Raw genomic sequence first — 26,033 nt, 5'->3', positions numbered from 1 at the left:
ATGTTCACTAACAGTCATGGCTTTTGGTGAAATGGAAAATGGGCCCTACATGTAGTTGGTTTTGGAGTATGTTTTAGAGTGAGGAAAATGGTATTTTAATCATCCAATATTTTAGGAAGTTCTGTGGAAAAGTTTGGAGAAAATAGAAAATTAGTGACTGGCAAGGGCTAGTTGGAACAAGCCTAGAAGAGGCAAAATTGAGAAAGTGTGAGAGTTGCTGAGAGTGTGCAAGGAGTTGGAACATGTTAGATGGGATGTTTTGAGATGATCCAAGGTGTTGGTGCCATGGTATGAATCCAAATACAAGTTTTGGTATGTTGGAGGCAACAAGGTACACTAGGTGCATGATGAACAATGTGAGTGTTTAGAAGACAAACTGAAGATTTGCATTATAACCTCTTAGACATGGTTGTAGGAAGATGTTACCAAGTTAGAGAACTCCTCTTGAAACCTAGTAGAGTCTAATTCCTTAGGTATATTCCAAAAATACAAGAGAATCCTAGAGTTGAGTTGTGGTTCCTAGGGGAATATAAGAGGGCTTTGCATAAAACACACACACTTATTGTATAGTCATGGATATTGTGATCATTCATGAACTTGAACAACTAACACCATGTTAGAAATAGTGTTGTGAAAAAGGACTACAAAATAGAGGGAAATGGCCATCAAATATGCATGCTTTAAATAGCTACATTAAATAGCCCTTTACTTCATAAATCACTTCAACTCAATCATTACATTGTATAGACAACCTCATCATATGTCACTTGAACAAACCTATCATGTACAAAATGATGGAAAAATCCACAAAATTAAATCTTAAAATGTTACAATAGTAAAAAACTCATGGAACACACATGGGATGAATATACATAATCAAGTATTAACCCTTTCCAACATTCCAACTTTATGATAATAATGAGTCAAAGTCCAACAAATTGGAATGCAATGATTGCAAGTATTCTTGGGTATCTATTACAAGCAACCATGGTTTGGAAGAAAATTAAGAGAAAATTAGTCTTGTAGCTAGGAAAATGAGCTTAATAAACACTTTTGAGATGGTCATCTCATGACGATCATGGATAAATCATTCAAGGCATACACTGAACCTACCCAATATAAATTTCTCCCATTGTATCCTTTCTTTCACCAGTTTGAAGTTTTTGATTACATTCACACAATCATGACTTTACATCACAAAGCATTCACATTCTAACAATTTTCATGTTCTTTCATTACATTTTGATCTAAACAAAAAATCCTAAACTTTCACTTATTCGAATGACTAATCTAAAAATGGGTCCTATTAAAGAATCTAATATAAATTCATATAATATATCTAGATTCTAAACAAATCAAAATATAAAATCTATGATTTAAACTAAATCTCATCATGTACACATCATAACAATATGGTCTACCTTAGTCATGTTGATCATCTTGGGGAAGAGGTTGTAACATTGTATTTGGATCCAATTGATCATTCTTTCTCTCTCTCCCTCTCTCCCTATTCAATCTAATGAGCCAATTGGATCTACTCGACATTTTAATATTTCAAGTATTGCCTCATAGTCTGACTCATGAACTTTCCAAAGAATCTTATTATGTGTTTTTCCACCATATTTTATCAAGTGGACAATTTGATGCAACAATAAGGTTTGAATAATGAAGAATCTTCCTCTCTATTTGCGAATCCTCAAATAACCACAAGTTAAGGTTCTTCATAGAATATCATCTAAGCCATGTGCCTATTACAACTACCGCACCAACATGGTACTCTAAATCTTCACCATCTATAACCGAGTGATCCAATTTTTGTTTCACTTTAAAACAATGAAAAAAATAATAGTCTGTCCCTTCTTCATTGTCTTTAGGTGCAATAACAACAAAAACATGGCCTGTAGTGACAAATGTAAAAAATGCGGTCATTAATTCAGAAAATACTTGGGTAAAAGTTATAAAGTTACATATTGAAATTACAAAGATATATAAATATATATATTACCAAGTTGCACTAGATCTTACAAGTATTCAAATTCAAAAGATGAACCCATCTCTACCATTTCTAGTGCTTGTGGAGGATGATAGGTGTCAATTGGGTCCAAAGCTTGTATATGGTGCAATAGTCATCTCAATTTTCCTCTGCACATGATGGACAATATCATGCCATTTTTTGTGTGTGGATACTCCATGAACCTACATCAGAGGTTCTAAAAGAGTGTAACTCACTAGATCCTATTATTGTGCGACAATCTTGATATGGTGCAATGTTATTATCTATCAACCAAAAAAATCTACGAACCATAGACTCACCTTCCTTACCTAGACCCATTGTAGTGTTACACCATTGGATGATGGATTTTGCATCTATCAATATTGATCCATCTTTTGAATTTAGTTCTTCATGAGCCAAGGATGTTTTAATGCATGTGCCTACACCATCATTCTCTCCCTTACCATGACCAACCTCTGTGAAATTCCACATATATTGAATTCTACATAGCCTATGCATCCTACTAAACCAATAGAACATCTATGCATTCTTGAATTGAGATGTGCAATTGTCTGACCAAATAATGTGCTGATGATATGTTATGCCTCTGTTAGCCAAATGTCCATAAAATAGTTAAAAACAACCATGTACAAACTCCATAGAATGTGATCGATCATCATTGATTTAAAACTGGTACTCCCTCAAAATCTTCCTGTCATCTTCTATACTTGTAGGTGAATGCATGAATGTTATTTGAAAAAATATAGAAACCTGTTGAGAAGTATAATACTTTTCTTGCACCTCATTTTGTGGTTGTAGTGTGTAGTTCTCTGTGAAATCTACAACCAAAACAATGGTATCTAGTGGAAACATATCCTTACACAACTTGAATTGCAAATCCATCCATCAAGCTCTATGGGTATGCCTTGCATACTCGTAAATAATATTTTCACAAAAAATCTTCATGAACTCATACAATGGAATATTTTCAATGATTAAATCACATCTTTTACCATGTTTCCCATCTTTTAGAGCATATGTCACTATCTTAAATTTTTTGTAATCTACTATTTCATTTCCAATTGCATTTGTGCTATCCATATGTTGGAAAATTGATAAAAGTTTCAAAGAAACACAAAATAAGCATGTATCATCCAAGCATGATGTGTTGTAAAAATTTTGGCCATCCCTTATTTCACAAAAAATGTTGGATATGAATTCCCTTGAAGATCTTGGTGGCTCATTTATGTCACAATATTGCAAAACAAACTGAGAATGCAAAACTATGCATATATGCCTAAAAACATCAAAATGGTTAGAAAATTCAATATGTATCCTACAACAACAAGCTGTGTGTGTGTGATTTTTCTTCACATAAAAAAGGTTTACCCATCTCAAAAAATCTTTGACTTATTCAAATTTGAGTATACATATCAATAAATTTTGCAAAAAGTTGTGTCTAAGTTGAGTCCAAAAAATGTTTTGCATGTGGGTCACGATTTTGGCTACCAATCCTCCTTCTTACATCTCTTTGATTAGGGGAAACATAGGTGTTATTTTTTCAAAAATCTTTGATCAATGATTTCAAGGCTTCACTAATTTCTTTATCCTTTCGTGGTAGTCTACCGCTGAATGTCCATAACTCATTTTTTTGTTGGATCTTCCAATCTCTCACGCCTTAGCATGGTTCTCCTTAGAGTACCTCTACCAATTTTTAATGTTTTTCTTGTCTTTCTCATGAGTCAAGCTTTCTTCATTTGGATACTTACTATTGTCAATGTAAGTACTTGTCTTGTGATATTACTTTCTTTGATGCATGATTTAGAACTCACTTTGTCATAAGCACTTATTAGATTCTTTACAATATTTTTTTCATTTGAATCATCAATTGTTCTTAGCCCAAGAATCTTCATGATAGGCCTAAATTTTAAAGTCCTCATCATTTCAACAAATAATTGTCATTGATCTGTAATATTTATATTTTCAAAAAATAATCTCCACATATGATTAACTTTTCTTTGACAAGTATGCTTGCTAATCTTGTTAGGCATTGATTTCAAAATGTTAGTATCAATATCAATCAAATATTTTGGTCTTCTAAAATGAATTCTAGAAGGTGCTATAATCTCTTCCATTCCCTCAATATTTTGAACATCAACATAAAGTTGAGTGTATTGTGTACCTTGAATTGAAGATGATGTGCCTTGACAATAAGATGCAAAAGATGGAATATCACCTACTTGATGTGTTGATGTTGTGCCTTCAACATGACATGATGGAGTGTGTATATCATCAGATCTACAAATCAGTGTCTCTTCAACATGAGAGGATGATATGAATTCAAAATTGGAAGATGGTGTAGCGGAAAATATGACTCCAACATTGGAAGATGGTGTAGTGGACGATATGAATCCAACATTGCAAGATGGTGTAGCAGTGACTCCAACATTGAAAGATGGTGTAGCTTCACAATTCAATTGTCTCCTTGAGCATAATAGTCTCATTTGTTCTCTTTGTCTTTCCAATTCTTTCTCTTTGTTTCTTTGTACTAATGGTTCATGATCATCTTCAAAAGTCAATTCTTCATTATTGCTTTGCAATTTTCTTTGCTCATGTAGTAATTTTATTTTATCTCTTTTAATTGCCAAATCTCTCTCCCTATCTTCATTTGTTTGAGTTTTTGGTTTCTTCCTTGGCATGATGATGATTTTTACATGTTAAATTATTCAAACATGTGAATTACTTAAAATTTGTAAATTACATATTATTCAAATACATATAAAAATTATAATTATTTGAGTAAATACATAATATATATAAAACGACTTGTCAAATTTCTAACCATTTCAAAATAACATTTCATTCAAACATCAAATTTAAATAAATTCACTATATATTAAACAACATGTCAAATTATAATCAAATTTGTATCTATATATCAACAAACAATATTTAAAATTGATCGCACTAATGTTTTCTATACAAGCAATATTCAAAAAGTCTTCAAATCACATATCCAATGATTGAATTCGGTGTTTATTAGCTTCCAAAAGAGTTCAAATAGTGTTTCCTATGTTGAAACCCATGATTTCTATCAAAATAACAGAGTGCATAATAGACCAAAAGTAGATAATGGATAAAATTCACCCCAAAGTTGCTTTTTGACCATTTTTAGGTGATTTCACATAGTGCATATGCCCTATAAAGTGTGTCTGCACTATAGTGTGTATGAACTATGTGAAAACGCATCACTCTCCATCCTCCATACTCTCTATCCTCCCTACTCTCTCTCCCATCCCCTATGCTCTCTCTCTTCCTACTCTCTCCACCCTGTCCCATCCCTTTCACTCTCGCTCTCCCCTCTCCCATCCTTTATACTCTCTCTCTCACTCTCCCTCTCCCACTGCCTACTCTCTCTACCTCTCTCACCCTCTCTCCTCTCCCATCCCCAACCTTTTAGATCTCTCAAACACACTCTTATCCCCCCACTCTTCTTATCTCCCATCCCCTACTCTCTACATCTGTCACACACAATCCCATCCCCCTATCTCTCTCCCTCTACCTCTCCCACTCCCTCTCCTACCACCTACTATATCTCTCTCAAGTTCTCTCTCTTCCTCTCTACTCAAACTCTCTCCCATCCCCTAGTTTGTCTCTCTTAAACACATTCCCATTCCCCCTCTCTCTGTCCCTCTCCCACTACCTACTTTATCTCCCCCATTGCCATACTCTCTCTCTCTCTGCCACCCCTTACTCTCTCTCACACTCTCACACTCTCTCCCATCCCCTACTCTCTCTCTTTCACAAACACACACACTCTTATCCCCCCACTCTCTTCTCTCCCATCCCCTACTCTCTACATCTATCACACACTCCCATTCCCCTATCTCTCTCCCTCTCCCTCTCCCACTCCCTCTCCTACTGCTTACTATCTCTATCTCTCTCTCTCTCTCTCTCAAGTTCTCCCTCTCCCTCTCTACTCTCTCTCTCTCTCCCATCCTATATGTGCTCTCTCTGCCACCATCTACTCACTGTCAAACTCTCTCCCATCCCCTACTTTGTCTCTCTTACACACACACTCCCATCCCCCCTCTCTCTCTCCCTCTCCCACTCCCTCTCCCACCACCTAGTTTCTATCCCCCATCCCCTACTCTCTCTCATCCCCTACTCTATCTCTCTTACACACACACTCCCATCCCCCCCTCTCTCTCTCCCTATGCCACCACCTACTTTCTCTCCCCCATTGATGTACTCTCTCTCTCTACCACCACCTACTCTCTCACACTCACACTCCCTCCCATCCCCTACTCTCTCACACACTCTCACACTCTCTCACATCTCCTACTCTCTCTCTATCATAGACACACACACTCTTATCCCCCCACTCTTCTTCTCTCCCATCCCCTACTCTCTACATATGTCACACACACTCCCATCCCCCTATCTCTCTCCCTCTCCCACTCCCTCTCCTACCGCCTACTATCTCTCTCTCTCTTCCTCTCTACTCTCTCTCTCCCCCATCCCTTACTCTCACTCTCTCTCTCTCCCATCCCTTACTCTTTGTCACACTCTCCCATCCCCTAATCTCACTCTCTCTCACACTCTCACACTCTCCCATCCCCTATTCTTACTCTCTCTCACACTCTCACACTCTCTCACATCCCCTACTCTATCTCTCTTAGACACACACTCCCATCACCCCCTCTCTCTCCCCTCTCCCATCCCCTACTCTCTATATTTGTCACAAACACTCCCATCCCCCCTCTTTCTCCCTCTCCCTCTCCCTCTTGCATTGCCTACTCTCTCTCTCTCTCTCTCTCTCTCTCAAGTACTCTCTTTCCCTCTCTACTTCCTCTCTCCCATCCCCTACTCTCACTCTCTCTCTTACATCCCCTACTCTCTCTCACACTCTCTCCCATCCCCCACTTTCTCTCGCCCCCATCCCATACAAGATCTCTTTTCCACCTCCTACTCTCTCTCAAACTCTCGCACTCTCTCCCATCCCCTACTTTATCTCTCTTAGAAATAAATACACATTCTCATTCCCCCCTTCTCTCTCTCTCATAGTCCCTCTCCCACTACCTACTCTCTCCCATCCCTTACTCTATCTCTCTTACACACTTCCATTCCACCTCTCTCTCCCTCCCACCCCCTCTCCCACCACCTACTCTCTCTCTCTCTCTCTCTCTCTCTCTCTCTCTCTCTCTCTCTCTCTCACACACACACACACACACACACACACACACTCACTCACTCACTCACTCACTCACTCTCACTCTCTCTCTCTCTCATCCCTCTACCATTTCCTAATCTCTCTATCTCTCTCTCCCCTCTCTCATTCCCTACTCTCTCTCTTTCATACACACACACACCCATCCCCCCTCTCTCCTCTCCCATGCCCTACTTTTTATGTCACTCACTCTCCCTCTCCCACTCCCTCTCCTACCACCTACTCTCTCTCTCTCTCTCTCTCTCTCTCTCTCTCTCTCTCTCTCTCTCACCCTCCCTCCCTCTCTACTCTCTGTCTCTTTGCTACCCCCTACTCTCTCTTACATTTTCAAACTCTCTCCTATCCCCTACTCTCTCTCTCTTTCTCTCTTAAACACATTTCTATCCCCACTCTCTCTCCCTCTCCCATCACCTACTCTCTCTTCCATCCCCTACTCCCTCTTGAGCTACTCTGTCTTCCCCCTCTCCCATTCCATACTCTCTCTCTTTCACACACATGCACTCCCATCCTCCTCTCTCTCACTCTTCCTCTCCCACTTTGTCTCCCACCACCTACTCTCTCTATCTCTTTGTCTCTCTCTCTCTCACACACACATAGCCATTCCCTTGCCCCCCCCACCCACCTAGCTCTCTTTTGGTCTTGGTTTGTAATTTAGACCTCAATAGTGCATGCACACTATAGTGCGCATGCGCTACTAAGTATTCAATGCTTTTAATAGCGCATGTGTGCTATAGGGCGCACATGCTATTGAAAGCTTTGCATTAAACCCAAGCTTAAGGCTTGGTTTTGCCTTGGAGATCCAACCCAAAGGTTTGGAGTTTATGAATAGGTATGAAACATGTTTTCTAGCAAACATACCAAAAATGATTGATTTTTCGTGTGCTCCCCTTCAAGATTCCTTGTGGTTGGGTATCGATAAGATCAAGTTACATATCATTATAGGTCTCTTTGTTAGCTATCTAACCATATAATTTATCTTTAGTTTGAACTATTTCAAGCCTTTCATCTATAATTTCTTTTGAATGTATGTTCATTTTTGTCAAAAACCACCATGTACTAATTGGGCTATAGATTTTAGCTCATTCATCGAATTTTGCAACAACTTAGTTTTTTAGAAACTAGACTCCATTCAACACACTTTGAAAAAAAAGGTTTTGATTTTAGATTAGTTTTCAATTATTTCTAGTGGAGCACATAGATATTTCACATTTTTGGGATGTGTTTAGTGAAAAAATTAATTAAAACAAAAATACACATTATAAAATGACCCAAAAAATCTAGGATAAACTACATAGTGTCAAGTAACTTTTGACTAGAGTGATTAAAGAATTTCACAAAAAAAGTTAAAATTTTAGGGGGGCAACACTTTGTATTGTGTTATTATTTTTTGGAATAGATAGTACCACTTTTCGTGGACCCCTTTTTTGAGGACCTAAAACTAAACCATTTTGAAAAAAAATAGTAGTTCAGAAACTAGATTCAAAGGACTACGACTTTTGTTTTTGTCATATCTTAAAATTTTGAGCATAATTATCTTCAAACTCTTGTTGAAGTTTAAAATTTGAAAATTTTGGGAAAAAGGTGTCCACTTATACCCCCCTTTTGGCACCACAACTTGGTGCACTTACCCAAAAGTCTATTCCATTCCTAACTTTTATGTAAACTCTACATTGCTTGGTCTCTACTATTACTAGTGCTTGGCATTTTTGTTGCTCAACCTTTCTTAACTCTCTGATACTCTATGTCTACAATGATCAACACATAATATATTACTCAATAGTTATATACTTAGAATTCCACTTGGTCATTGATTAATTTCTTGGTTGCTAAATGTGCTCCATTTATATAGAAAATTTCTCTATGGCCATATACTTACTCAGTATCTATACAATTTATCAGTACATACTATCTTATTAACATGACTTAGCCTATGTAGAGTAGCTCAATCATAGTGATGACCATATAAGTTTCCCTTGTAAATGACTAAGTAATTGACACTAATAGAAAACAACAATTATTGATAACAACATAAAGGAGATATTGTAACCAAGTTCTACAAGAACTAAGGAATAGAGATAGGAACCAGAGGACAAAGAGGCCACTCCTGTGACATTTTAGAGCCAAAGTGTGAATATCTCATCATACACTTTACAATTAGCATGGTCAAGTTCCAGTACTCTTGACTCAAAAGTAAAGAAGTTCAAGAAAAAGGTTAAACATCACCCTAGGGAATCAAAGGTAAACTAGTTTCCTTAGATGAGGATAATTTTATACTTGACTAGGATAAGTCTACTTTAACAAAAGAGAAAATTATAATTTTGAGTGAATTATTTTCAAGAAAAGTTAACCAAAACAAGTTTATAAGAGAACATCAAAAGAAAAGGTTTAGTTTGAAATAAAAGATATTCTTTTAGAAACCATTATTATTAATGATTTATATGAAAAGGATTCTATTATTGATTGTTGATATATATTGTAAATAAAGTAAATGAGTCATACATTGATGTTAAACTAAATCTTATGGGGAGAGATAAGAAGATACGTATGTAAATAAAGTAACTTTGTTGGAGAGCTCAACTCATATGTTTGGCAAAGTTGGTCAGTTATCATTATGACCCAAGTATCCTATTTAGGCTGAGCATTATAACTAGACTTGTATATTTTTCATGTACAAACCAAGTAGTAGTGACTATCAAGAAAGTATATTGTGGTGCAAGGGCACCTCGAAACATAAGGCTCTCATTTTTTCAATTTTATTGTTTTGTACACCAAGAGAGCTTTTGTAAGTTAGAATAAGGGTCATTGGACCTAAGTGTGATAGCTAGGGTGTAGGAATTTAAAATGTCTTAGGTAGAGTCATAAATAGCCTAAAAAGAAACGTATACCTTACCATAAGGTAATGAGTAACCTAAGGGATGAGTCACTAGCTTAGGGGAGAGTCTCTAGCATGTAATTTCTTAGGGATATCCTAAATAACAAATTATAAGTGTTAAAAAGAGCAAGCAAGAAAAATTGCAAGATTTGTTCTTTTGCAATTTTCCAATTTTTGCAAAAATGTTGATTTTGCAAGAAATTGTCACTATCCTTTTAAAAAAACTAAAGAGGCCAATGAAAACCCTAATTATGGAGGAAAAATACCTTGGAGGAGATATAAAAGACTTTACAAACCCTAAAATTTCATAAGTGATTGTCATTTGTATGGACAAGCGTTGTAGCATGAGATTTTGAAGGCAAAATTATTGAATTTATGAATTTTTAAGGTTTTATAAATTTTTTCTTGGTTTTTGTACCTAATGGAATCATAGATATGGTTAACTAAAATATTTTCTCTTAAGGAAGCTTGCTTTGAAAGTCTTCTGGTTGTTAGTTTTAAAACTCTTTCCATTTTAGATAGTTTGTTGTCCTATTTTCAGCAACTTGCAAAAATAATGGTGTAACTCACTATCCCACTATTGGAATTAAAAAAAATATTGGGAATCATGAATAAACTCAATGTACTATATTGTGGAAAAAAAAGTCCCTTCAAAACACTAGCAAGCATTTTTAAGCTCTTGCCCTAAGCAAACTAAAGCATGCCCGACTAAGGAATAGTGTTGTTGCGAGCTTGTTTCTTGCTAGATTATGGAGATTTTTGTAGAATTATTTTGGAGGTTGAAAGAGGAGTGAGAGGACGTTACTTTGGTGGAAGGAAAAGCTTCCACCAATCCATTTATCCATCAAACAAGATCAAACAACAATACACCCTTACAAACGCTCAAAAACACTCCATTTCAGCACTAGCACTATACAACCATTCTAGGGCCTAAAACCTAAAAATTATTAAAGCCCTCACAAAATAATTAGATGTACATGAAGACACCTTGGAAGGTTTAGTGGAAGAAAAGTGATAAAATCCCTATTTTGGAGGTGAAATAGGGCTAATTGGGGCTCTTCCTTGTAGCCCTATTTTGGAGAAAAAGGGTGAAAACGGGTAGAAACCTAACCATAGAAAGAAGTTTTAAGATGCCAAATGAGTTCATTGCAAGGTGTTGAGACTCATTCCATAATCCTATAAGAAATTGAGGGAAATGGTAAAAATGACCTAGTTTTTTTGAAGTCTTTGAATGCTCTTCATCTAGTTTGAGAGCCTGACACACAACAAGAAGTGGAAATTGTTCAAGGTAGTGGAGTAGGGTTTTGGATTGGAGGATATTGGCTTGATAAATATCCTGTAGGTCCATTTTTTGGTCTATAAAAATCCCTACTTCTCCCTATCAATTGGTATCAAAGCTTGCAAAAGGTGTCAGAAAAAGTAAGTGCAACACAAGGTGAATGCTATCACCTACTGAATCTAGTGGTTCTAGCAAAATGGTGACCAATGTTTAATTGGCCAAGAATTTAGAAGAAAAATAAAATAAAGTAGAAGAGAAAGAGGAAGGAAAAGGGTCTTTGACAGAAATATTGGCACAATTTGAATATTTCTTAAGCGAGGTGCAAGACACAACTGATAAATTCAAGGACAAGATAGAGAAAAAAGAAAATAAAGAAGCCAAAGTGAAAGAGATTGAATTTGAAGAAGAAACTCCAACACTAGACCTTATTCTACCAGAAGAACCTTTCTTGAAGACAATAAAGGAAATTAATAGTAAAGCCTTAGAAGGGATTCCTCTATTCAATGGCAAGATGGATCCAGACCTTATCATGGAATGGATTGAAGGAATGGAGAACCATTTTGAATGTAATGGTGTCTCTAATGCTCAAAAAGTCAAGGTGGAAAAATCAATGTTAAGAGGTATTTCTCTAATCTAGTGGAATTTTATTCAAATAGAGAGGTAAAAAGAAGGAAACTATCCCATTGTCACTTGGAAAGGATGGTGGCTAAAATTAGACAAGCCTACATTCCTAAAGATTATGAAATATAGCTGCATAGGAGGAGAAAAAATCTAAGGCAAAAAGAAATGGATGTGCACTCTTATACTAAAGAGTTCCAAAAGTTATGCTTGAGGTCCAAGGTGGTAGATGATGAAAACATAAAATTTGCAAGATATTTGAATGGACTCCAGTGGTCTATCCAAGAAGACATGAGCCTTGTCACTCCTAAGAGAATCCATCAATGCTATCAAATGGCTTTAAAGGTGGAAGAGAAAGGATAAAGAAAGGAAGATCATACCTCTAGGAATAGAGGAAGAGGTAGATATGGTAGAGGAAAAAGAGGAAGCTATGTAGGTAGGATCAATGAAAGTAGATCCAAAAGTGATTCCAAGCTATGTGAACAAAGGGGAGAAACTAGTCAAAGATGTGGTTCAAGTAGAGGTAGAGGCCAAGGTAGATCACGAGGAGGAAGAGGAACATCCTACTTTGCTACAATGAAATGTTAACATTATTAGAAACTTTGACATCTAGCCTATAGATGTCCTAAAAAGGGATCAAAATCACAAGGAGAAAAGAAGATAGCCTACATCCATGAAGATGCCACAAGTGTGAAGTCACCTAATGTCTATTTGGATTCTAAAAGTGGGGAAAACTTGATGATAAAGAGGATCCCAATTAAAGAACCATTCAAAGGAGAGCTTAAGAAAAGAAGAGCACTTTTTAGAGCGAGATGCAAGATTATGGGTATGTATAGTTATCATATACTTTGAGTCTACTGATAACATCATTTTACAAGAAGCCATAGATAAAATCAAGATTCCAAAAATACCTCATAGCACTCCCTACAAGGTTACCTAGCTAAAAAAAGGAGAAATATTTTTTGGTAAATGAGAAAGCATGGATTGAGTTCACCATAGGAGGATATAAAGACAAGATTCTATGTGATGTTTTACCCATGGATTCCTATCACCTATTACTAGGTAGATCATGGTAGTTTGATAGGAAAGCCATATGTAATGGTGAGCTCAACTCATACACCTTCAAGAAGGATGGGGTAAGTTATAAAATTTAGTCATTACTTGAATCTGATAATCAAGGAAGTGGACCTAATGTGCTACTATTAAAGGGGAAAGAGTTCATGAAGACTCTTCACAAAGAAGAGGGAGTGCGTTATGCCATTGTGGTGAAACCCAAGGAATAAGGAGAAGCTAAGAAGGAGGCAATACCTCATAAGGTATAGAAAATTATTTATGAATTTTAGGACATTATATTAGATGGTACACCAATAGTACTACCACCTAAAAGAGTAATCAACCATCAAATAGACTTGGTTCTAGGAGCATCTCTTGCAAACAAAGCACCTTACAAGATAACTCTTGAGCATAATAGAGAAGTTGCAAAGCAATTACACGAGTTGATGGATCAAGGGTTGATAAGGAAAAGTATCAATCCATGTGATGTACCTACTATTTTGGCACCTAAGAAAGGAGGAACATGGAGATTATGCACAAATTCTAGAGCCATAAACAAGATCACAATTCAGTATAGGTTTCCCATACCTAGCATTGAAGACTTAATTTACTACTTAGGAGGGGCTAAGTAATACACCAAAATAGAACTTAAGAGTGGTTATCATTAGATTAGAGTCAAAGAGGGAGATGAATGGAAAACAATCTTTAAAACCACTAAAGGACTCTATGAATGGCTAGTTATGCCATTTGGCCTCTCAAATGCTCTAAATACATTCATGAGGCTCATGAATGAGGTGTTGAAAGACTTCATAGGTAAGTTTGTGGTAGTTTATTTAGATGATATATTGATTTTCAACATGAGTAAAGAGGAACACTAAGAGCATATTAGGATTGTATTGTCTAAATTGAAAGAAGAATACTTAACCATCAATCTAGACAAGTGTGATTTCATGAAGTAGGAACTAATCTATTTAGTCTTTGTTCTTTCACAAGGAGATTTGAAAATGGATGGAGACAAAGTTGCACCAATATTGAGATGGCCAACTCCTAAGAATGCCAAAGAAGTGAAGAGTTTCCATGGCCTAGCTTAGTATTCTAGAAAGTTCATTAAGAACTTTAGTGGAATATGTACTCACATGATGGATACTATTAAAGATGGAATAAAGACTAATTTTGTGTGGACACCAATAACAAACAAGCGATTTGAAACATTAAAGAAGGAGGTATCTACTAAGCCTATTCTTAATTTTCCTACATTCAATGAACATTTTGTTGTAGAATTTATGCAAGTAATATAGTAGTGGAAGGATTCTTAAGCCAAAGCAATAGACCAATGACTTTCTTTAGTGAAAAGCTAAATGTAGCAAAATAAATGTACTCTTCCTATGATTTGGAACTCTGTGCACTTTTTCAATCCCTCTGGAAGTGGAGGCATTATCTCTTGGCCAAGGAGTTTGTAGTGCTCATAGATAACCAAGCTTTGAGTTTTCTTAACTCTCAAGACAAGTTAAGCCATAGATATGTCAAGTGGGTGGAGTATCTACAATCTTATACCTTCACCATAAAGCACAAGAAGGGAAAACTCAACAAGGTAGTTGATGCTTTGGGTAGGAGGTTGGTTACAATTCAAGAAATCCAAGTAACTTGCATAGGGTTGGATAATTTCAAAGAACTCTATCAAATTAATGAAGATTTTGTTAGTTTGTGGTGACTGATCAGGAAAGTACTGTACAACATGTTGGTGTTTGAAACTACTAAACAACAAAATTTTTAATACCAAGATAGTAATACCAACATAACCTAAGGATTAGCCAATTCCTATTAACAATTATATATGCAAATCACTTGGGCCCAACTTCAACAAAACCAAGGTGGGTATACCTAGGGATGATTCTAAAGCAAATTTTTGTATGAAAATTGTCTTGGTTTCATTCTAATTCTAATCTTCTATCCTTAGGCACATACATAGTTTACCAATTTCTTTAATGCTTTCAAGTTTATATGCATCTCTCATAAGCATATCTAGTCATACTTCTCCCAGGGTTTACAAGTATTTCTAGAAATAGTAGCTACCTAAGACTTAGAAACTAAATGTAAATGAGTGGTGACCAGCATTATGACCTTGAACAAAATGGAATGAAGATGACTTTGAAATTATAATTGTTTTGACATGTAGAAGAAGAATTTACTCTTAACCAATTTTTATTTATATGACTAGTGCGTTATCCATGCGAGAAAAGAGTCAACTATTGGCAGGAGATCTTGTTCAATTAAATGTAATTGAATTTATCAACTGTAATCACCTATTTCCATTCTTATGAAATATCCTTTTCATAAACTCATGAATTTTACTGATTTACTAAAGCATTTAAATAATCCATTAAATTAAAAGTAACAATATAACCAATATACAAGCCATGAAAATTATATTCAATCAATTGAACCTTATTCAAATGATCTCAAAATTAACAAACTCATGAAATGGAGACAGAAAATGGTGACACAGATCTAGTGTAACTTACCTTTTGCATTATCCTTTTTGTTGACTAATACAATGACCAATAAACTCAATGAAAAACCAAGGAATTCACACTGATTCTATCATTTCTATCTATCATCAGAAAGTACATAAATGGAAGTAAACTCAAAATCAACTACACATGATTGGAATGACTGTACTTTCTTAAAAATTTAAAAGGATACAAAAATTTAGACCCTCATAATGCCTTGGAAACTCATTTATATAACATGAGTTGCAACAAGAAAAGGGCAATTATGATTGATAGGTGTCATTGTAAGGAAACTTAGGTGCAGAAACAAATTTCTACACTAATCTCTTAAGAGAAGTATGGTGCAAAACCTATTAAAATATTTTACACTTACAGATCCAATATCACGTAAACAACAATATTTCAGCCAAGAAGGCATAAAGAAAATAGATAGAGAAAGAAACACATAACACAAAGATTTTCTAGTGGGGAAAAACCTTTTGGTAAACCCCCCCCCCCCCCCCCCCCCCCCCTTCAGAACCTGCACAATGTATTATCTTCAACACAAGGTTACAATACACTTGCAATGCAAGTTCAACAGTGACAATAGAAGACTTCAGTAGCAACTCATAGTACCAATAGTACACTTTTTTGCATCCCTCCTCTTTGCAACCCAAAAAATGCTTATAACATGCACTTCACTTTAGGGCTACTCCCAAAGATAATCGTATTAGGGTTTTACCATTCTTTGAGAAAATAGGAACCCTGAACCCCACTATTGGGGTAGAGTGTACAATACTCAAATTTATCAATTGCCACATGTCTTCACCTATCATTGAATCTTCCTAACATAGCTCTTACATGCCATAGGAATCTATCATAACCATTTCAGTGATGATCTCCTTATACACAATTCAAGATGCCAACACATCAACATTATTTGAAAGAAATACATTTTACAAAACAAATAATAAGAATATGAATTATCCAAGGTTGAGAAACCTTATTCCTAACATTCTCCCACTTGTTGAACACCTTGTAAGAGTAGTAGGAACATAATAGGAACTAACCGTTCTTGGCCAAAAGGCCCATAGACTATGAACACCATCTGAACTTCTCAGTGCCCACTGGTTTCGTTAATGCATCTGCACCATTCTTCACAATATCTACCTTCTCCAAATTTACTTTTCCATCTTCCACCATATCTCTCACAAAGTGAAACTGTACATCAATGTGCTTTGTTCTGGCATGGAAAGTTGGATTCTTTGCAAGGAAAATATCACTCTAACTGTCACACCAAATAGTAATCGGTTTTGCATCAACACCAACATCAAAACACAATCTCTTAAGCCAAATGGCTTCCTTACAAGCATGAGTAGTAGCCATGTACTCAGCTTTTGTAGTGGACAAAGTAACCATGGGTTGTCACTTTCTCATCCAACTGATGGCACCACCAAACATAGTGAACACATAAGCACTGGTGGATCTCCTACGGTCAATATCACCTGCCCAATCTGAATCCACAAACCCATCAATACAAACTAAATGCAGAGATCCAAAAGAGTTACCATGATAAAATATGGAGTAATCTGATGTACCCCTCAAATATCTAAATACTCACTTAACTACATCCCAATGTACCCATCTAGGATTAGCCATAAACTGACTCGAGACTCCCACTACTTGGGCAATGTCTAGTCTAGTAGAAACCATAGCATACATAAGTCTACCAACTGCACTAGCATAAGGTACTCCACTCATGTCCTCCACCTCACTAGGATATTTTGGACAATCATCTATAGATAACTTTGTTCCCATAGAAATAGGAACACATAGTGGTCTATAATCTACCATGTTGAACCTGTCCAACACAGTCTTCACATACTTACTCTAGCTCAACCAAAGTTTTCTGTTAGACTTGTCTCTACTGATTTCCATACCCAAGATGTACCTAGCTATCCCAAGATCTTTCATCTCAAACTATGCTGACAGTTGAGATTTAAAATCAGAAATCATACCCTTACCCTTCCCAAACAACAACATATCATCAACATATAATGCAACAATAAGAAGGCAATCATTTTCAACTCTCAAATAAACACAATGATCTAATTTTGATCTTACAAATCCAATTGACAATAGAAAGGCATCAAACTTAATGTACCAAATCCTAGGAGATTGCTTCAAACCATATAAAGATTTCTTTAATTTGCAAACTAAGGGTTCTTTACCTTTAACAATGTAGTGCTAAGGCTATGACATATAAATCTCTTCCTCCAAATCACCATGAAGGAAAGTTGTCTTCACATCCATCTATTCTATCTCTAAATCATATGATGTGGCAAGAGATAACAAAAATCTAATGGATGTCAACTTTGCAATAGGAGAGAATATTTCACCATAATCTATTCCCTCTACCTGTGAATACCCCTTTGCAACCAATCTAGCTTTGTACCTTTCGACACTACCATCTGCACAAAATTTCTTCTTGAACACCCATTTACAGCCAACAAATTTTCTCCCTTTAGGCAAAGGTACAAGGTTCGAAGTTTTTTTTTTTTCCTCTAATGAGTCCATCTCATCATCCATAGCCTCACTCCAAGAACCTACATCTTCCATACCCAAAGCCTCTTTCACAGATCTAGGCTCATCAATGTTAGTAATCAAAGCAAAACCACAATTAGAATCTAACATAGAATAACTAAACCTTTCTAGTTATTTTCTTTCTCTCATGGATCTCCTCAAGGGTTGAGGTTGAGTTTTTTCTTCCTCTTCTTCTGAACTATCAAAGCTGCTAGAGCTCTTCTCATCATTAGACCCAACATGGTCTCTCTGTTAACTCTTCTCAGGGGTAGAAGGAAACTAAAAAACATCTTTTTCATTTTTATTTTCATCTGGTTGTAGCACAATAGGAGAAGATGTTAGCTCTCTAAAAATAACATTTCTACTATACAACACCTTACTAGTCACAAGATCACAAAGCTTGTATCCTTTCACACCAGCACTGTATCAGATTAAAATACATTTAACAACTTTCTTTTCCAACTTAGATCTTTTCTCATTTGGAACATGTGCATAAGCTTCACAACCAAAAACATAAATATTTCTAATTGAAGGCTTCTTACCAGACCACACCTCCATGGGTGTCTTACCAACAAGGGCTGATATAGGAGATCTATTAACCAGATGGCAAGTAGTGGCCATAGCTTCGGCCCAAAACCTTTTTTCTAAACTAGCTCCACTAAGCATACTCCTAGCCTTCTCCATAAGTATCATGTTCATTCTCTCTAAAACTCTATTTTAATGTGGGCTATAAGGAGTCATCGTATGCCTCTTGATACTTTGTTCTTTATAGAACTATTTAAACTCTACTGAGAAAAACTCACCACCATTGTCAGTTGTCACACACTTAATCTTCTTACTAGTCTAATTCTCTACAATGGCTTTAAATTCCTTGAATCAACTAAAGACTTGTGTCTTACTCTTAAGGAAATAAATCCATGTCCTTCTACTATAATCATTTATGAAAGATACAAAAAACATAGACTTGGAGATTGAAGGAACTTTTATAGGACCAAATACATCAAAATGAATGAGATCCAAAAGATTAGAAGATTTGTGAGAACTAGAGTAAAATTGAACACGGTTCTTTTTACCATAGATATAGTGTTCACAGAAGTTAAACTCAATATTGCAATTATTTAACCCCTTAATGAGATTTTTATTTCTCAAGGTTTTGAGACCCTTTTCACCAATGTGACCAAATCTCATATGCCACAACATTGTCTTTTTTGTAGGAAGCTTACCTTCCAAAGTGTTTGCATTGCCATCAGAACTAATAACCGCAAAATTCTTCACTACTAGTTCAAATGGTGAGGATGAAGAACTATTACATAGAGCAATACATGCATCTAGCTGAAATAAGGTACCTCTCCTAGTACCCCTTTCAAGCACTATTGATCCTCTCATCATCTTGCATCCTTCTTTCAAAAAAATAACTTGCACACCTACATCATTTAGCATACTTATAGATAATAGGTTTCGTACCAAACCTAGAATGTGCATAACTCCATCGATTCCCTTTACTTTTCCATTAGAAAATTTGATAGTGACCCTTCCACATCCAACTATCTTTAGGTGAGAATCATCACCTAAGTATACCTTTCCACCATCGAACTCTTCGTATTTTGAGAACTAGTTTTGATGAGAGGTCATGTGAAAAGATTCACCCAAGTCAACCAACCACACATCATCAGATGCATGGGCTGCCAAAGCTATGATGAATGCATTGCCATCTTCTTGAGATCTTTCTAAAGCTAAATATGAACCATTCTTCTTCTTCTTTGGCTCTTTGCAATCTTTATGGAAGTGCCCAAGTTTATCACAGTTCCAACATTTTGCCTTGGACTTATTGGAAGTCTTTGACTTCCCATAGGATTTTGATCTACCCTTATTGTCAGACTTATTATCATTTTTCTTCCCTCTTTCTGTGGATCTCCCATGAACAGCAAGGGCTTCTTTTTTTGAAATGGAAGCCTTTCTCCACATCTCCTTTGATAGTAGTGAAGACACCACATCATCCATTTTGAAGGTGACTAATGTTCTTTTGAGAGCCATCACAAGATGGTCCCATGAATCTGGTAAAGAACACAAAAGTGTGTAGTAATGATCCTCCTCCTCTAACTTGACACCAGCTGATGTCAACTATGCAACTAGAAAATTAAATGCATTTAAATATCCATTAAGGATCCACCTTCCTCCATTCGTATAGAGTACAACTTCTTCCTTAAGAACAACTTGTTCACTAGAGATTTTTCCTGATACACGGCCCCAAGTCTTTCCCACAAACTATATGCAATTTTCTCATCTACAACATTTAGAAGAACTGCATCGGTTAAACAGAGTCTTGTGAGACCCTTAGCTTTACAGTCTTTGATATCCCAATCTACTTGAGCTATAGTTGCTGGTTTTGTAGCACTTGAAGTCACTTCCCGTAGGTCACGATCTTCCAACATGTCTTCCATCTTGAGTTTCCACAAATCAAAATTAGTGCCATTAAATTTCTCCACCTCCATTCCTCCATATGATGAACTCACCATCTTAATCTACAAATAAGATTCAGGATACTCTACACAAGTATCCCACTCAACTTGAGATTAGCTCAAAAAACCCTACCCAACAACTAGGATCAAAAGTTGATCAAGATCTAATACCACTTGTAACGAAACTCAGGTGCAGAAACAACTTCCTACACTAATCTCTTAAGAGAAGTATGGTGAAAATCCTATTAAAATATTTTACACTTATAGATCCAATATCATGTAAACAACAATATTTCAGCCAAGAAAGCATAAAGAAAATAGACAGAGAAAGAAACACATAACACAAATATTTTTCGATGGGGAAAAACCTTTCAATAAAACAACCCCACCCCTCTAGAACCTACACAATGTATTATCTTCAACACAAGGTTACAATACACTTGCAATGCAAGTTCAACAGTGACAACAAAAAAATCCAGTAGCAAATCACAGTACCAACAATACACGTTCTCACAACCCTCCTCTTCACAACCCTAAAAATTCTTATAACATGGGCTTGACTTTAGGGCTACTTCCAAAGATAACCATATGAGGGTTTTACCATTCTTTGAGAAAATAGGAACCCCAAACCCCACTATTGGGGTAGAGTGTATAGTACTCAAATTTATTAGTTGCCACATGTCTTTACCTATCATTGAATCTTCCTAACATAGCTCTTATGTGTCATAGGAATCTATCATAACCGTTTTAGTGATGATCTCCTTATACACAATTCAAGATGTTGACACATCAACATTATTTGCAAGAAATACATTTTACAAAACAAATAATAAGAATACGAATTATCCAATGTTGAGACACCTTATTTCGAATAGTCATTTTACAAAAATAAGTATAACAACCTTTTTCAAAATATCCATGACACCTTAATTCAAAAAGAAATAACAAAAATAGTTCCATATGATAGATGGAGCATAAAATCTTTAACTTAGTCTTTTTCTCTAACTGCCCCCTATTGGTAAAGTCTTTATTTCTACGATTTCTTTCCCATACAATAACCTCCCTCTCGGTTGGCCATTCACATGCTTTGATTGTTGTTAATTCACCAATAGATTTCTACCATGTAGCATCATTGATCACTTTCCCTTTTGTGGTAAACCTATTCATTTCAGTTTTAATCTTGAATATGGTATCAACAAGTTCATTAAAAACACATTCGTCAAAATCACCTTGAAAAATGGATGCCACCTATGGAAAGTATAAATATGGTAAAAAGAATTAGACCATTCATTTAAATCCTTTACTATATTATTAGAATCAAGGACAAAAAGAATGAAAGAATGAAAACTATTTATCAATATTTTTATTTTACTCTAAATTGCTACCAGTTTTCTTGTGAAGAATTGCAATAGATATTTCACCTTGTCCATGCCCTCTTTTATAGTAATAAATTTATCTAGGAGGTTTGGCTTTTTTGCTAACAATGGTATCAACCTGTCAAAGAATTGATATATGGTGCCCATTGTTGGAAGATTAGATCAAACCACCCTATTGATTCTTTGCTCATCTATTCTACAGATTGTAAATTGATAAATGTATTATAGGAATCTTGGCATATTCTCTTTAGGATGCTTATTCTATTACTTAGTACATTCATAATAATATTTTTCTTTGTTGCACTGTCAGATGGGGAAACCTCTACTTCCACATTAACCATAGGTAGTAGCACTATGACCCCTATAGATACATCTTCTATTTGGGCCTCTACTTCTATAGTGTTTTTTCCTCTTTCACTTGCCTATGTGCATTATAGGCATGTTGAGATATTCTCTTCAAGATGCTTATTTTATGACTTAGTACATTTATCATAATATTTTTATTTGTTGCACTATCAGATGGGGAAAACTCTACTTCCACATTAACCATAGGTATTGGTATTGTGACCCCCATAGATACATCTTTTGTTTGCGCCTCTACTTATACTATGTGCTTTTCTCTTTCACTTGCCTAGGTGTATGTTCTACCTCTATTTCAGCCTTGAGTTATTCTCTGAGGGATGCCACTTTTGCTTCTAAGCTCTAGATTCTCCCCTCCAACTCTTCAATCCTCTATTTCTACACATAGCTCATCTTGAGCTCATCCTCATACAATTTCTTGACATCTAGACATTCATTGTATATTGTAGCTAACTTGTCTTCAACTTGGTCTATCTTTGCCCCATTTATGAGTGCAAAGTGTTTGACTAGGCTAGAAATCTCTTTTCTAGTAGTATTATCTAATGTCCAAACAATCATATTGCATTGTGTAGTTTCCTATATGTCCATCATCTTAGGCTTTTTTTTATTAGGGGCAACGCTCCACATTGCTAGGTTTTTGGTGTCTACATTGAACCTTGACCCCCTCTTCAGTTCTTCACTACCACTGGCCTCATAGCTGATGGCTTTTTCTTGTCTCCTCATTTGATAAAGAACAAAGGCCCTTTCAATATCCCAATTTGGTGTCAGAGTCATACCACTCCTATGTACCAACTCCCTGGCCTCTACAGGGGTCATTGTCTCACTATCTAGGTCATAGGGTAATAGTTTATCCACCAATTCTTTATTTTTCTCAAGATCCTCTACTAGAATGAGGCTCATTGTGAGCTCATTCTATTTTATTTTATAAAGAAAACTTTTAAATTCTGATGATTTAATGAAATCATCATCTTCCCTAAATTTCTCAGATTGGATGAACCTGTTATCGAATCTTGATGCTACAATTTGAAGATCACTAGAGGCTTTTCTTGCCTTTGTATCCCTTTGATGCAAATAATGTTTCCTAGTGTCAGTAAAATATTCATCATTCCCTAGCATCACTTGTAAGGCCCTATTTACCACCCTCTCTAGGATGTGCAATTTTTTTTGCCTCTTATTACCCTTTGGCACCCATGTTGAAGATGATGGTTGCTCCTTCTCCACATCAACCTCCAATTATACATCTAGATTAGGGGATTCTCTATTTATAGTTGCTTCCTCTCCCTCTAGCTCATGTTGCATCTAAGACATGATGTAATCAAAATTTTCTACCATCTTCCTTAAATTACTAGGGTAGGGAATCTCTGTATAAAAACCCTTAAAATTAGGGTTGGTCCTTCTTAAGGACTCCTCCATCTTCCTTATTTCACCATATTTTCCTAGCAACTCATCAACCTCCCTTGTTGCTACTATGTTAGCAATCAAATCCTCCACAAGGATAGGCTTTCTTGGAGGTAGGTTGTATCCCCTAATGGCCTTAACCTCATTGTAATGTGGTTCTCAGGGGCATACATCCTATAAGGCCCATTGGCAAATTTGTACTAGCCTAGGTACTCACTCAACTCCTCATAGGTATTTTTTCCTATTTCAAACTCTCTTACCTTAAAAGTTCTAGAAAAAAATGTGTTTTTGTGGAAAGAAGGAGGGATCATTTCTTTGCTAATCAATAGGAATTGCCAAAAGAATTCAATAATGGCCAATCTAGGGGGTAAATACTTGGGCAGAATGTGAGGAGGCTATGGGCATGCATATATTCTCATCAATGTGCACTCCTTAAACAAAAATATGTCCCCCCCCGTTATGATGTAATTTGGTTTTCTCATCCAAAAATGAAGGTCTAAGAAAAGTTTTCAAAACATTTAATGCCCTAAAGAAAGTATGGTCCAATTGCCTCATAATAATAGAACTGAACAAATTAAAGAACACAAATGCATTTGAATAATGGAAATTTTTATCCCAAATACGAGTCCATAGTTGCATAGGTAACTCACCAAATTCATCAGAAGTTTGATCGATGAAGTCCTAGCTGATGTAACCAATGTTATAATACAAGATTAGGTGCATCAACAATGAGTAATGGTGGAACTTGAAATCCTTCAATTCTCCCTTCTTTGCATTAACAATTTGATTGTGCATGCTATCCATGATAAATGCCACATAATCATATTCTTTGTGGTGGAAGAGGTCTTGTATGTCACATGCCATTAGAAATAAGGAACAATAGACAAAATCCTCTACACCATCACTTCCCAGAACTTTTTGTAGCCCATATACTATGTTCTTGAAATAATTTTTGAACCTGCTTAAGGGAAAATGATCTCCTACCTTCTTTAGAATCAGCCCTACCTTTTTTACATTGTAAGGGATGTGGGGCAGCATCACATTATTCACAAAATAGGTCTTATTTCTCCCAAATTTCCCTTGTAAGTCTTCAATGTCAATAGGCACATCCATTTGTCCTTCTAATCCAAAAGCCTCTATGAAAGAAGTTCTATCTAGTGTGCACAAAAAGATACCATTATGCCTTTGGAATGTCTTGGTGACTCAATTGTAAGAATTTATTGGTGCTTTTAATAGGTCCACATCAACAAATACTTCTAGAAATTTCAGCTTTGGCATGTTCCTATTCCATGGGTTATAGACTGGTACATTTTTAGTTCTATTTTGGTAGAAATATAAAAATAGATAAAAACCATCAATTCTAGGGCATTTTGCATCCCTTACCAAGAAGTAAGGGTCTTTGAAAATATGGTCATTTGTTGAAATCTCATTGGATGACCCTGGAATAATTTTTAACCAATCTTTCGCATGCTTGTTTGGCTTTCTGACCATCGACTTCTTCTTTATTTTTACAGTGCCCTTCTTCCCTTTTCCTTCTACTGTAACTTCAACAAGATCATCACCCTCATCTTCAACCTCTACCTGTTCTACAAGCACCTCCTTGACTTCCTTCTTAGCCATTTTCTCTATAAATTACAATTTGAACTCCTTACAATAGTAACATAGAAATCATGAGGCTATGGATACTTGGAGAATTTTTTCAGAGTAGGAACAAAAATTCTTCGAAATGGCAATATTCTGAATGTTCAATCAAATATTTATGGTTTAATCATACAATCGACTAGCTTTTTTAATAAATTCTACATGCATGAGCTTTTAATACCACCTTCGTAGGCTGATAGCAAGGAATATCAACCATGAAATTTGATCCTAATGTCCTTTTCAATGTTTTATTTTACTTAGCCATCGTGAATTTGTCCTTTTTTTTGAATTGGCATGACACCTCAGTCACTTTCTTTACTAATTCTAGTCTTTCATTTATACACTGAGTCAAAATCTTTCAATCTTCATAACCCAAAAAAACACTTAGTGAGCCTTTACGTCTGTCTGGTGACACTTTAGAATACCCCAAGCATAGAAGTGTTAGGGTTTCTTAAGAATTGTATTGAAATTTCTTTTAAGCTCTTACACAACCCCTTACATCATAGAATCTCAAGCCTCCTCAATGGGTACGTTTGTTCTTATGCTTCAAACATTCCTTGTATAAGCGTAAAGCCTTTGTTACAACCTTTACTTTAACCTTTATGCTCATACACACACATATCACTGGAAAATTTTAAAAAATTCTTTATGCTACTATGCTCACTTCATTACTTAGGACATT

The 26,033-nt window shown here is 35.9% G+C and overlaps 1 protein-coding gene across 1 annotated transcript in view; it reads right to left on the bottom strand.

Annotated features, from left to right (window-relative positions):
* LOC149545374 (disease resistance protein Roq1-like) overlaps positions 1-25,330 on the bottom strand; it is a 173,747-nt gene extending 148,417 nt beyond the window's left edge. Inside the window, exon 1 of the mRNA XM_089793755.1 lies at positions 25,094-25,330. Within this exon, the coding sequence (XP_089649881.1) occupies positions 25,094-25,330 (237 nt within the window). The remainder of the gene's footprint in view (positions 1-25,093) is intronic.
* Between the last annotated feature and the right edge of the window lie 703 nt (positions 25,331-26,033).

This window comes from Cupressus sempervirens, chromosome 7 (assembly GCF_028749045.1).
Source record: "Cupressus sempervirens isolate cs-2001-9-10 chromosome 7, ASM2874904v1, whole genome shotgun sequence".
In the NCBI taxonomy this organism is placed as follows: domain Eukaryota; kingdom Viridiplantae; phylum Streptophyta; class Pinopsida; order Cupressales; family Cupressaceae; genus Cupressus; species Cupressus sempervirens.
This window is presented reverse-complemented; position numbering and strand designations above follow the sequence as displayed.